General features: G+C 32.9%; 2 protein-coding genes across 2 annotated transcripts; both read right to left on the bottom strand.

Moving 5' to 3' along the window:
- Positions 1-5624: 5624 nt before the first annotated feature.
- LOC145166260 (chaperone (DUF3353)) lies at positions 5625-7430 on the bottom strand. The gene is made up of 3 exons (XM_079085200.1): positions 6968-7430; positions 6031-6388; positions 5625-5927 (listed from the first exon to the last, which is right to left on the bottom strand). Exons 1-3 carry the CDS (start codon positions 7328-7330, stop codon positions 5752-5754), a joined length of 897 nt encoding a protein of 298 aa, XP_078941326.1. The 5' UTR covers positions 7331-7430; the 3' UTR covers positions 5625-5751.
- A 2593-nt stretch (positions 7431-10023) lies between these two features.
- Positions 10024-12964, bottom strand: LOC145166259 (putative 26S proteasome non-ATPase regulatory subunit 3). Its single transcript, XM_079085199.1, has 8 exons — positions 12852-12964; positions 12675-12765; positions 12265-12455; positions 11657-11791; positions 11437-11573; positions 11174-11339; positions 10826-11065; positions 10024-10745 (listed from the first exon to the last, which is right to left on the bottom strand). Exons 2-8 carry the CDS (start codon positions 12757-12759, stop codon positions 10233-10235), a joined length of 1467 nt encoding a protein of 488 aa, XP_078941325.1. The 5' UTR covers positions 12760-12765; positions 12852-12964; the 3' UTR covers positions 10024-10232.
- Between the last annotated feature and the right edge of the window lie 581 nt (positions 12965-13545).

Genomic DNA, 13545 nt, shown 5'->3' with positions numbered 1-13545 from the left:
TGGCATTACAGTTGTAAAAGAAAATGGCAGTAGTATTTTGGAAAAAAGATTCCAACTTTCTTCTAGTGTTGATCATGTTGGAGGAGATGATCACGTGAGAATTGAGGTCAAAGTGTTGGCAAGTCATGTGATACTTTTTGAATAGATTAATTTATTCACATGACATGACAAGGATTCCGATCCATTGCTGAATGAATATGTCAGTAGTTGGTTAATCATATGTTGTTCAAAAATGGTACTTGTTTAATAACCCATCAAATAACAGTTTAGGATGTTTTCTGTTTTGCTCATTACATGTTTTTAAACAAAATTCTTGCTCCTTTTGTAATTACAAACGGGGCAATATACATAAAAAAAATTTACATGACACCATTTTTTTTTGGGTTTAACCACTATATTTTATTCTGGTCAATAAAAGCCATCAATTTTAGAAAGAAATTTCCAATGTAACTAGGCCTAGCAATCGGGTTGGGTTCGGGTTGTCAGGTCAGGATATATTGACCCAACCCAATCCATATAATATACTGGTTGACGGGTCATAGTTTGGTAGGTTGGAAATATCAATCCAACCCAATCTACATAACCTGTTTAAGTATATGGGTTCGCTGGGTAACTTTTCACATGTTAAATTTATACGAATTATATGTGTCTCTAAGTTAATTAATAATTACCATTTTATATTAATTAGAATGAAATGAACAACCAAATACACGCCTCTCACGTCGGAACACTGCATTTAGAATTGGATTTGAGGTGGAGTGTTAGGACTTAGTAACTTGGTACACTTTGTATATTGACTAGATTCTATTAATTCATAAATAAAAAATTATTTTTTTGAATATAATATATATAGTCGTGTTGGTGGGTTGATTCGTGATCCCAAACAGGTAACTCAACCCATCTATGAAATAAACTGGTTGGTGGGTCAAAAATTTCAATCCAAACCTATTTATTTTCGTGTCGTGTTACAAGTTGGGTCGATAATTATCACCCCTAAATGTAATTCATCGTGACATTCTACTTCTGGTTTAGAAGGTGAAAATTTCATTTTTCCTTTTAAGTGGATTTAAAATACTAAGTTTAGAAGGAACATTTTTGAAAATGTTTTCTTTCTTTATTAACAAATTGACATGGTTTCTCATTAACCTACATGACATCATATGTTGTCTTAAAATAACATCTAACATTCTAAAATGGTTTCTTATTATGTGTATAACCTGCTAAACGGGAAAATGAGAAGACATTTCAAGAAACAAAATACTATTTCATAAAGTAGATATAATGCATTAATGCCCCATGGAAAAATGAGAAACAATGTTAGTTTTAGCATATGCTAAACCGGAAATAGGGGTCATAATGATCGCAATAAAAATTTCTTTAAAAAATGGAGCACTTTTATATACTGAAATAAAATATAGTAGTTAAACCACAAAAACAAAATGTATTTTATATAATTTGTTGTTACCTGGAGTCTTGTTGGTTTATACTTTGTAGATCAGAACAAATCTAATTTCTGAAAATGAATAGTATAATCTTCTGCAGATCTCAATGAAAACAACCTTCCAGTGGACCCGACAAGGTTTATTTGTAATTATAAAAAACCTTAATCAGGACAATGAATCTTGAATCTTTTTGGTAAGTGTTGTGTGCCGGCTGGTTTTTAGGAAAATAAAAAGGTGTATTCAAGTTGGTTTTTGTTATTGGGTTGTCCAAAAGAAGCATGTAGGTACAATAAATAATGGTTTTTGGTTAGATGTTTGTATTTGCTTTCTTTGGGTTTATTCAACATTGTTGGCATTACATGTTTGTACTTCTATTTTTAGGCTTATGTTAATCAGATTTTGGCTTTTCCCTTTTGGTTTTTGGTAAAAAAAAAGAAAGATAAAACTTATTTTCTGATTTTAAATTAGAGTAAAAACAATATATTATAAGAATATTCTTGTTTTAAATTTGGTTAACTTTAATGTCTTAAAATTTTTGGCTCCACACTTTTTTAGGGTGACTTAATATAGAGACATGCACACCCATTTTACATATAGGACAAAACTTTACTAATGGCCTTTGTGGTTTTAAAAATTTCTCTCAAACGGTCCTTATGAAACTTTTCCTGCACAAATGGTCCCTAACTATGGATTTTGTATCACCACTAGTTCTTATGACTAATACCATTAGGTTTTTTGTTAGATCCAACATGAAGTCTTTTTTTTGCCCTTGTGGTGGCCCCACTCCACCTTTCTCTCTCTTAGAACACAACGCCCCACTCAGTCTATAATGCAAATCTATGTGTCTTCTTCTTCCTCCAACCTTAGTGTGTGTATTTGTGTATAGTGACAAAACAAAATCGCATCCCCTCGTTCCTAAATTGATTATCGATCGTACCCTTTGTAGGTATTTGTGCTCCGGTAGCGGCAATTAGGAGAATCAAGAAATCCAACCCATCTTTCCATTTGAAACACCTTTCGAATAAATAGAGTTCCATCGACTTGATAAAAAACGAACCTTCATCGAAATAGTCATCTCAAACAACGAAAATTATATCATGTTCTTTAAAATCACGTTTATCATAAAAAAATCCAGGTATTTGATCAAGACCCACTTCATCTCATCCACCTGAATCAAATCATCAGCGAAACCATTTCGATCAACCTTCATTCCTTCGATGAACACATCCAGTTCAACCAAATCAAAATCTCATTCAAGCAAATTCGAAGCTCATCAAATCAAATTAGTACCCATCAAAAACATTATCAACTCGATTTGAAAATCAATTACCATATTTCAAAGCACCACTGAATCGTAGACTTGTTCATGGGTCGGGTTTTGACCCTGATTCGCTCCAAACCCATGGAAATTTTACGGGTTTGAAATTTAATTTTCGATCCATTTACCTGTTTACAACCTATATCTACTTACCTATTTATTAAATGGGTTGGGTATGGATAATTTTTTATTCGCTCCATTTACAACCCATCATATTTAATTACGTCTCTCTCTCTCTCTGTGTGTGTGTGTGTGTGTGTGTGTGTGTGTGTGTGTGTGTGTGTGTGTGTGTGTGTGTGTGTGTGTGTGTGTGTGTGTGTGTGTATATATATATATATATATATATATATATATATATATATATATATATATATATGCGTGTGTGTGTAAAATACTTGAAACATTTTTTATTTGCACAAGACATTTTATTCATTTTGACAACTAGTGTTGCATCTGAGGTTGCTTTTATTGTTGTAGGAAAAATAATTGATAATGTCATTCCTCCATGCTACCTTTAAATTGTAATGACTTTGGTGACTACACAAGATTGACTAACCTCGAGGAAACAAAAAAGTATGCAACTCGATCTCTAACTAAAAGGTAATGCTTAATGTATTTGATTTTGAGTATTAAGTAATGTAATTCTTATTGTAATGAGTTTTGAGTATTAAGTAATGTAATTCTTATTATAACAAACATTTATCCTTTTTGAGAAATATTACTTTTTGGCACACATCAAAATTATGTAGTATTAATGTTGTAACAGGTCGGGTTAATAGATTTGATATTCGTTGATTCGGCGGATACGAGTATGGATTCGATTATTCAAAACCATGAGGGCTATTGGAGAGGGGCGACTCAGGTTTTCAAAGTTGTTAAAAGGGTTTGGATAAAGGGTGATTCGCTTCAAACCCGCCCCATTGATAGGTCTACAGAATCGACACAGTGAAATTTGTTCCAATATGTCCTCTTCGATTCAACCCAATAAACACAAACTATAATTTCAAATCAAACACATGGTATCAAAGCATCATCATCGTTTCAAAAAAAACTCAGTCCAACATCCAAATCGATACTACCACAGATCGACAACAATTGAAAGCCATTAATCAAGATCTAAATGATTAAACAAACATAAATACGACAGATTCTGGAAAGTGAAGAATATGATAGGAGGAAAAACAAAAATCATAAAATCCCCGATAGGTTCAACCAAAATTTGAAATTGATTGATGATAATGAGATAATAAGTTCGATTGATAAAACAAAAAAGATTAATTCAAGATTCAGAGTTTACGAATAAAAATGATGATGAGGTGCCTGAATTTTGAAGAAATGATGAAACAAATGAAGTAAATGACCAACCACGTCTATGTAAAGCCACAAAGGGTATTTTCAATATTTTTTCAAATATTTAACAGAATCTGTTAACAGAGTTAGTCATAAAGACCACTGATGATACAAAATTCATAATTAGGGATCTTTTGTACAAGAAACTTTCACAAATATTTAGTAGAATTTGTTATCAGAGTTGGTCTCATAAGGACCATTTAAACGAAATTTTTAAGATCACAAGGACCATTCATGAAATTTTGTCTACATATAATTATATTTAATGCATATTTTCAACAATTATATTAAAATAACTGGAAAATTTAGAAAGTCATTTGTATTTTTAGGCTTTTACTTGAAAAGTCATCATGAATTTAAAAAAAAAAAAACTGATAATTTTGAAAATGTTCGTTTAATTTTTTATTTACCTACCAATTTACTCAAATTGGTTAGGATTTACTAATGCTTACAAGAACACATGTCAAAAAAGAGTTTAGTCCCAAAGAGACTACTCCATAACAAACCATTGTCCATCCATAACAGTCCAAAACACTCTAAAACAACCGAATGTAATATAAATTTAACTAAAATTTTCAAAGTTAATTAGTTCAAAACAATAAGATAATTTTTTAATTAATTAGTTAGTTGATGATTTAAGTCAAAATTCTTTGGATAAGGAATTAAAGAATGACAATTGAATAAATCTATTTAACTAGGGTATGGACTTATTTTTTCATACTGTATGAAATTTTTTCATTTAATGTTGAAATATAAAATAAGAAACTAAAAATGTTTTATAGAAAGTCAATTTGGATTAAATTGAAAAATAATATTTTAATAAAGATTGACTTGTATCACATTGCTAATAAACAAATACTTGCATAAAAGAAAAGTGAAGACCGAAGATATTGAAAAATCTGCCTTCCACAAGAGGTACAATCACTAAGAGTTTCTAGTAATGTCATTTGCGCCGACTAAGCCACCAACATCAACTTTGATGGATTTAATGATTCGAGTTTGCAAACCGTTTCTTGACCGACTTGTTAAACGAAAAGTTGTATTTTTTATTTTATTTTTTCATCTTGTTTGTTACATACGAACATTTTTGGCATCGTCCATGCTTTCATAAGCTAACTAAAATCACTCTTAATTACTCACTTCTCATGTTCATTTAAAAATTAAAACTACACTGCAAGGAATTATTTATTATTTAACTAACGGCTTTAGGTTTGAAGTTTTCAAATATACATATTGTATTTCGGTATTTCCCAAGACTTGTTTGAACAAGTGCCCTTTTTAAAACTTGTTAATACTTCCACTTTTAGAAAAGAGCAACACATTCATATGAAAATAAATCAAAGCATGTTGTGTTTTATTCAGAATGAATTAAACAAGTAAAATATAACTCTACAGTAAAAAGAAAAGAATATATATATATATATATATATATATATATATATATATATATATATATATATATATATATATATATATATATATATATAGTTGAAAGATGAAATGGAACTCCATGGTAAAGAAAGGAAAAGCATTGACTGATTTAAGTTCTACAACATCCATTTTGTACAATATATCATCATCCTAGATCACCAATTTTGTAAAGGCATATATCGTAATTTAATATTGAATTTTGAGGCATAATTAGCTTAAATACAGGGACACCAAAAATTGAGAAATAAGAACAAATTCACTTACCACAGTTGCAGGAGAATGTATGCCTAAAAATGGGACAATATCTACTTGCAACCAGTTTTCAACTACAGATCCCACCACAGCACCAGCCACCAAACCCCCTATAGTTATCACTGTGGCTTTTCCTGTAAATACAATTCAATCAACAATAAAAAGAGTTATTACTAATACTATAAAGTATAAACCTAACAAAATTATCTGAAAAATAAATCAAGAAATGAGACATACCTAGTTTAACATTTCTTTTGGTCATGAAGTATAGAGAAGCTCCAAAACTAGTTGCCAAAATAAGCCCTGGAACATCAGCACCTGAAAGGGAACCCACTGGAGAATTGGCACCATTTACATAAGTCAACACAGCTAATGCTCCATACACTCCTGCTTCAATGCCCAAATCACGAGCAGATGGTGTATCTACTGAAACAAGTGGATTTTTCATGGCACCTTGTACCCATTGTGGCATTGATCCCATTTGAGGAGTATTTACAGGTTTAACATCAGCATAACGAATGCTACTATTTACAACTTTTCCTGCTCTCCTCTGTGATAAGCTTTGCATAAGTAACATGTCATATGCAGCCTCCACCTGAGAGGAACCATTCGGGATACTTTAGTAAATTGGAAGCAATACAAATGATATACACAAAATTCATCTTCGATTGATGCTTTTACTCAACATTATGTAAAGGAAGAAGATGAAAGAAGCTTCTGTTTGCTGTAGGAACTCATGAAACATCATCACGTAGAAGAATTGAGAAGAGAAGATGAATATAATAGAACAATTGGCTATAATGGTTCAGACAGCATAGCAGTGATTTAACCATCTCCAATGGAGATTAAGCCCTAATAGTCAAATTTAAGCTTCTTTAATTCCAATTTCGTTGTAATAAATAGTTTCCACAATTATGGCAGATTATGCAAAAACCACATGAAGCCTAAGAGCAGTAAGTTTAAAATTTAATGCGATTCGAGTCAAAGAAACTATCCTCGTATATATTTCTTCAATTATAAGCAGGTTTTAATCGGAAATCCTAAAGGATAACAATAAGGACATCGAACTTGAAATAAATCGTGTAAAATTGACACAATCTGTTTAGAATTTCACATATAATCTACTAATAGAAGTTCAATATGATAAAATATGACCGCAGGAAACTAACTAAACCTGTGCAATCGACTCTTGGTCGTCTTTACAAGCAGCCAAAACTGAATTCTTAGCTCGGAGTATATCATCAAAGGAAGCTCCTTCCGATACGCCTAATAATTTCAAAGCCGTATCTAGAGACATCTCGAACGACGATTCGTCGGCTGTCGAGCCACCGCCGGCGGCGAGGACGACGAATCTTGGTAATGAGGTACGGCGGTAGGAGGAGAAGGAAGAGGTGAGACCCAGTCCATCGGCTTTGAATAGTTTTGAAACTGTGTGATTGTTGGCCGTCGTGAATGGGCGTCGGTGAGAGCGGAATCGGTCGGCGACGCCGAGGAGGGAGGCGCGAGTGGGACGGGCGGAGAGAGGAGTGGTAGCCATGCGTGGAAGAAAAATCCGTTGGTTGTTTGAGTGTGTGTGTGATTGTCGTATCGTATAATTGAGGGGTGTATTTGGCTTTGCTTCCAAGTTACAAATTCTTTTTATTTCTTTCGACAAAAATAAATGGATAACTTAGTATAGTTTTCGTCAATTTAAAATAATATTTATATTTTTATATTTTAAATTTCTAATTAAATAAAAAGTTGATAACCAAATGAAAATCAATTATCGACAAGTACCATATTATTAAATTATTAAGTGTTCATGTATAAATTAATAGAAAAAAATATATATGTATGGTAAAATTAAACCAAAAATAAAATGCATCATCAAAGACCATGTATGGTGTGAGATATGCTTTATGATTAATTTAACCCGGATAAAAGTGTGGATAGTTTGATTAATAGAATATATTAAAGTAAATTTAGTTGATTTGGACAGTTTATGATTGTATATTTGGTTTGAAATTTTTGAAACCAAGCTTACTTAATTTGGCTTATGGTATATAATGTCAAACTCTACCGAAAACTTGGACACTTATATAAAGGTGTTGTGGTTATATTTAGGGTTGTAAATGAACCGAATGTTCGACGGGAAGTTCGTTTATTTACTAAATGAATGAATATGAACATAAATTTTCGTTCGTTTAGTTAAAGGAACGAACATGAACAATGATCTCGTTCGTTTAATTATGTTCATTTACGATATTATGTTCGTATATTTAAGTTTCTTTTATGTTTATATATTTTCAATTGTGTTTGATTACATTAATATATTATATGTTCATATATGTTCAATTATGTTTATTTATCTACGTTCATTTATGTTCGTTTAGCATGTTTACGAACATAAGCGAACGAACATTAACAATGTAATTTGTTAAACAAACGAACATGAACAAGAAAACTTGTTTGTTTATTCGTTCGCGTTCGTTCATATGTTCGGTTAACTTAAACGAACGAACATAAACAAACATTTGTTCGTGTTCGTTCAGTTCGTTTACACCCATAGTTACATTCACTTTTAAAGTTTATTACATTTTATAAATTGTTGTTTTACTTTGTATGATCTAGATTTTAATCAAGAACTGATGAGGATTTAAATTTATCACCTAAAGTTTTTTAGAAATTTCCACTCTGTATTAAGTATATCTATAAGTCTCAAGCTCATTCTGTATACCATGTAAATTGATCATTTGTAAATAATGGTTGTAAACAAAGAGTTCCATATAACTTTCAATTAAGTTGATAGCAGTGCGATTTCAATTCTTTTTATTGAATTCAAGAACTTTTTTACATCGACATGCATGGTAATTAAGACTCGTGTCATCCACCTAATGACCGTAAATTGAAGGTCATTGAGTTCTAAAGTTGATAAATGGGATTTCAAAGTTAAACAATTAGACTCGCAAATACTGCGAAATGAAGTCCTACGTGTTGTTATCAAAGATATTGCGGTGTCTGACCTCCAAGCGTGTCACTTCAAATTATGTCAACAAAGGTGACAACATGGATTGTTGTGATTATGACCAAATTAGTAGATTTTAACAACTAGATTTTGAAAATATTATTCTAAGGCAAACATTATATGATTCCAACAAGTTTTTCGTATTTCAATTTGAGGTTTTCATTTCAAACATTGTGTTTGAACTAAATTATACATAATGTTAAAGATAACTACAACCGGTATGACTTTAACTACAACAAAACACATACAAAATTCATAAAACTACAACCAGTATAACTTTAGCTACAACAAAACACATACAAAATTCATCTTTTAATGCAAAAATACTCAATTTATGGGGTTTTCAATTTGAAAATTGTTTTCTTGGTTTTTAGCTAGTTGATATGCCATCTGTACTTTGTGAACACTAAGGTTATTGTAATCTATTTCCAATCATAGGGCATGTTTGACACTACTAGTTGGTAGCTGGTAGTTAAAAGTTGTATCTTTTATTTGTTATATGAGTGTTTGACGAAACTAGCTGAAAGCTTTGAAATATGTAAAATTACATAAAATAACAACTGTTTAAAAAAGATAAATATGTAAATATATTTTTAAGGGCAAATTTGAAAATTAATTAAAAAACTCAATAGTTTTTTCTTAAACGCTACACGAAATAGTTTTTAGATTTAAAGTTTTTTGATAACTAAACGCTAAATGCTAAACACCGATATTCCCAAACGAAGTTTTTCGTTAAAAACTAAAAGTTAGAAGTTTTCAAATTATTGCTGCCAAGCAGATAGTTTCGGCTCTAGACCTCTAGTTGACAAATACTCGTTGCCAAACAAGCCCATGGTTTCAAAACTGCATTTCTTGATGTGATAAATACCACATTTCTAACTTTTTTTTTTAATAATTAGTAGGACCACATAGACAAGTATGCATCGATCCAAAATGACCTACTTTCACAAGCAAGCAATATCATATCATTTTCTATAATTCTAAAATGTCGTGTGGTCATGTCCCTTAAGCCCACCAAAAGATCGAGTTCAGAAATTCGTGTTATTTTTTTCTGGAAGATCCTAATCTGGGCGTTAAATAAAAATAATTATTTTGTTTCATCACGATATCATTGTCGATAGAAAACAAAGCGGCATGCGTTTGCCAAACTACTTGAATTAGAAAAACACGATTAGCCATTTCATATCCAAATGGCATAAATATACTTACACAACAGGTCAGCATCATGCCGTCACAAATTAATCATTTTCAGAAGTAGCCACATAAAGATTCAACAACACAAGTCTACCAAACATAAAATATAAAAACGCATAACAAAATCTATCAATCCCAGAACTTAATTTCAACATATAATAATAAAACAGTAAAAACAAGAACACAACCCAAAAGCCAAAAAGCTAGCTTCCCTTTTAAGTTTTCACCTCAACAATCCGAATCAAAAATCATCATCATCTTCCTCAGCAATATGCTTAGCAAGCTCCTGCTCCTGTTGCTGCCTTTCCCTCCTCTTTTCCGCACTTTCTTTCTCCTTATGAGAATTAGGAGGAAACCTCAACGCACGAACAGCCTCATTATGCATATTCAAACAAAAAGCAATCCTTGAATTAAACGCAAGTTGAGGCTCATTTGTCGAATAAATATCACCAGTTTCCTTGGACACCATCCACCCATTCGCATGGTCTAGAGTCGCGTCGATTGCACCATCACGGATTGCCTTTGACACGATGCTCTCCGCATCCGCAATTGAGTTTGGTGAGTCGAGTCGTAGCTTCTTTGCCACGTCAGCAAGGGAGATACGCGAGTAGGAAATGCTGATGTTGCGGAGCCCGGTTCGTATCACATTATGGCGGAGTCTCACGATTAGGTTGTTGGTTCGGTCTGAACTGAAAGTGGTTGCAAATTTCTCTGCTACGTTTTTAAACAGCTCCAGATCTCCAATTCTAACCGCCTAAACCAATAAATAAATAAATAATAAACTCCAGTGAAAAGAAACTAAAATACAAATAAATACGAGTCAAGGGGACTCACGTTTGTCAGCTCAAAGTATGGCCTCAAGGCCTTTTCCATGCCTTTTTGCATGAAGACAGTTCGTTCAGGGATCTCGCCTAGAAGTAAGCGAACGATCACAGCCCATTTATTGCATTGGACTCTGAAACCAAGGGCAGCTACGGGCGCTTTCCGGGCAGCTTGGAGGAGGGATTCCTTTGCATCAGTGTACTCGAGTTGAATTGTTCTAACCTTGCCCAAGTAAAAGAGGTAGCGACAGAACTGAAACAGATATGAGGGCAAATTTGTCATTTTACAAGGACTTACGAGCTTTTTTGGTAATTTGTATCCACCTTGTTTACTACAGTAATTTTTTTTAAAGAGTACTACCTGTTGATTTGAATGAGCTTCAAAACGTGGGGCCTTTGACCTGAGCTTTTCGGCTTGATCATATAAATTGTAATGAAGGTAATTGCGAAGTAGCAGGTTGAGAAGAGTTTCCTGGCCCAACTCATCATGGCGCAATGTAGCAACACGGTGCAAAGAAAGGAGATTACTGGAAAAATAAATAAATGTCATGCTTTTAATCAACAAGACAAGAAACAACTGATTATGAATAACAACAAGAGACAATTCAATAATTACAGTATTACCCTCTGATTTCAGAGAGATCGCCAGTGAGTTCATAGCTGAGAGAGTAATAGAAGTAGAGCCTGGATGCAAGAACATCAACTGTTCTTCTGTTCAGGTTTTTCAGACGGGTAATGCTTGCTGAAGAACAAGACTTGGCCTGTGTGTCATGAGCATAATAAGTGATCTTGGTTAATTGACTATACAGATTCATGTAGAACTTGGAAAATTAAAGATGCTGACCTCGCTGTATTTTTTCTGATCAATTAGAAAGATTAGGACAAGCAAGTAGCAATAGATTTCAAGCTCTGGGGAATGCTTCACGGTGGTTTGAGTTGCAGATGATGCAGTGTCAACTTCCATGTCATTTTCATCATCCTTTAGAGAACACGAAAATCATCAACCAATGGACTTAAGCAGAGATTTATCAAAGTTTATTCTTAATTTGTTTTTGGTTTATTTCATTCCTTTTACATCCAGAAACTCTGATTATCATACATGAAATAAACCGCTTGTGTCTCTAAATGTTCATCAAGGAATCTGTATCTACTCTATAGTTGATGATTTGTACATCTGTACCCTAATCGTCTATGAGTTTATCTCGTGTCTCTAAATGTTCATCCAGAAATTTGTATCTACGCTATAGTTGATGAATTGTACATCTGTACCCTAATCATCTGAGTTTATGTTCAAAATCATAAGGCATTGCTTAGTCAAGGAAATTAAAAACGGAATGTCCAATACTGTACAAAAGGTTTGTTTTCATTCAAAATTTTGTACTTCATGAGCAATAAACAGACAAATAGCATGAAAAAAAGTTGTCTTTCATAACACATAGTACAGAAGCTAACCTTTGGGAGATATGAAGATAATCGAGTGTGTGCTTCTGATCCAGGTGCAAGAGCAACATTAAGGAACGAAGAAATTATAGAAGCCTTTAACTTCCTCCTCAATGCGATTGTCAGCCTAACAGCCCTCAAAATCCGACGAACTTCACGAGCGTAAGCTCCCGTCTCAATCAGTGCCGCGATTTCCTTCAAATCTGAATGTCAAATTGACATAGTTTCCGCACAGAGAATCCAAAATTATCAACTGTTCATACTTTATTTTCATCGAAACAGTAAGCATTAATTGCCTAGGGTTAAGTTCTAACACGCTGGAACATCACTTGCTCGTTAACACGGATTCAGATGTACTTTCTTCCGCAAAGAGCATAACATAAAGGAGACAACAAAGTTAGACTGAATTCATCGATGCTTACGCTGTAAAACAGGAGTGGTAGATGAAACGGAATTCGAAGGAGCTTCCGGGAACTGCTGCTCTTTCATCTCAACATCCTGAGTCATTTTTCCCTGTAAATTTGCAATGAAGTTATACGAGATCGAAAACGAATAGCAAATATCAAACTTCTCGAACCCGATTTTAACCCTAAATTAACCTGGAAGAAGATAGATTGCAATCGCAAGCTCTTGGATCAATCAGCAAGGGAATTAGGGCTGCTTTTCCCCCAAGTTAGCTCTGTAAGTCTCGTTTTAGAAGTCTCGAATTTTCACTTTCACCCCCTAAACTATAAACGAAAGAACGATTCGGTCGACGAGTTATGATCATTTATTCTATAACAACCCCAAACCAGCAATCATTGATTTTAGCCGTTTAAAACCCAATTGCTAAAATGAATGATGAGGGTTAAGTCTCATCTTTGATATAAGTAAGTGAACTTAGGAGTATTTTAGAAGAAAATTAGATTTGTCATATATATATATATATATATATATATATATATATATATATATATATATATATATATATATATAGAGAGAGAGAGAGAGAGAGAGATAAGTTCATGTATTTAAAGTAATTATTGTGTTATTGTATGCATAAATGTGGGCCAATCAAAATTAAATAAAAAATTAAATAATTAAATAAATAAATAAGGGTAATTTAGTAATTTGTTTAGTAACTTCCAAAATTAATCCCTATAATCATGGTATTGACTTTTAACCTAATCCCTCCCGTTTAAATCTCGTTCCCCTCTTTATCTAAAACAAAATGTTGGCCGATCTGCAAAGGAAAAGGGATGCGAGTAGCAGCAGCGGTTAAGCGAATCTTCGAAGGCTTCGCTCGATAGGAAC

The sequence above is a fragment of the Lactuca virosa genome, chromosome 3, assembly GCF_052849685.1.
Source record: "Lactuca virosa cultivar CGN04683 chromosome 3, Lactuca_virosa_CGN04683_v6, whole genome shotgun sequence".
Taxonomy (NCBI): domain Eukaryota; kingdom Viridiplantae; phylum Streptophyta; class Magnoliopsida; order Asterales; family Asteraceae; genus Lactuca; species Lactuca virosa.
This window is presented reverse-complemented; position numbering and strand designations above follow the sequence as displayed.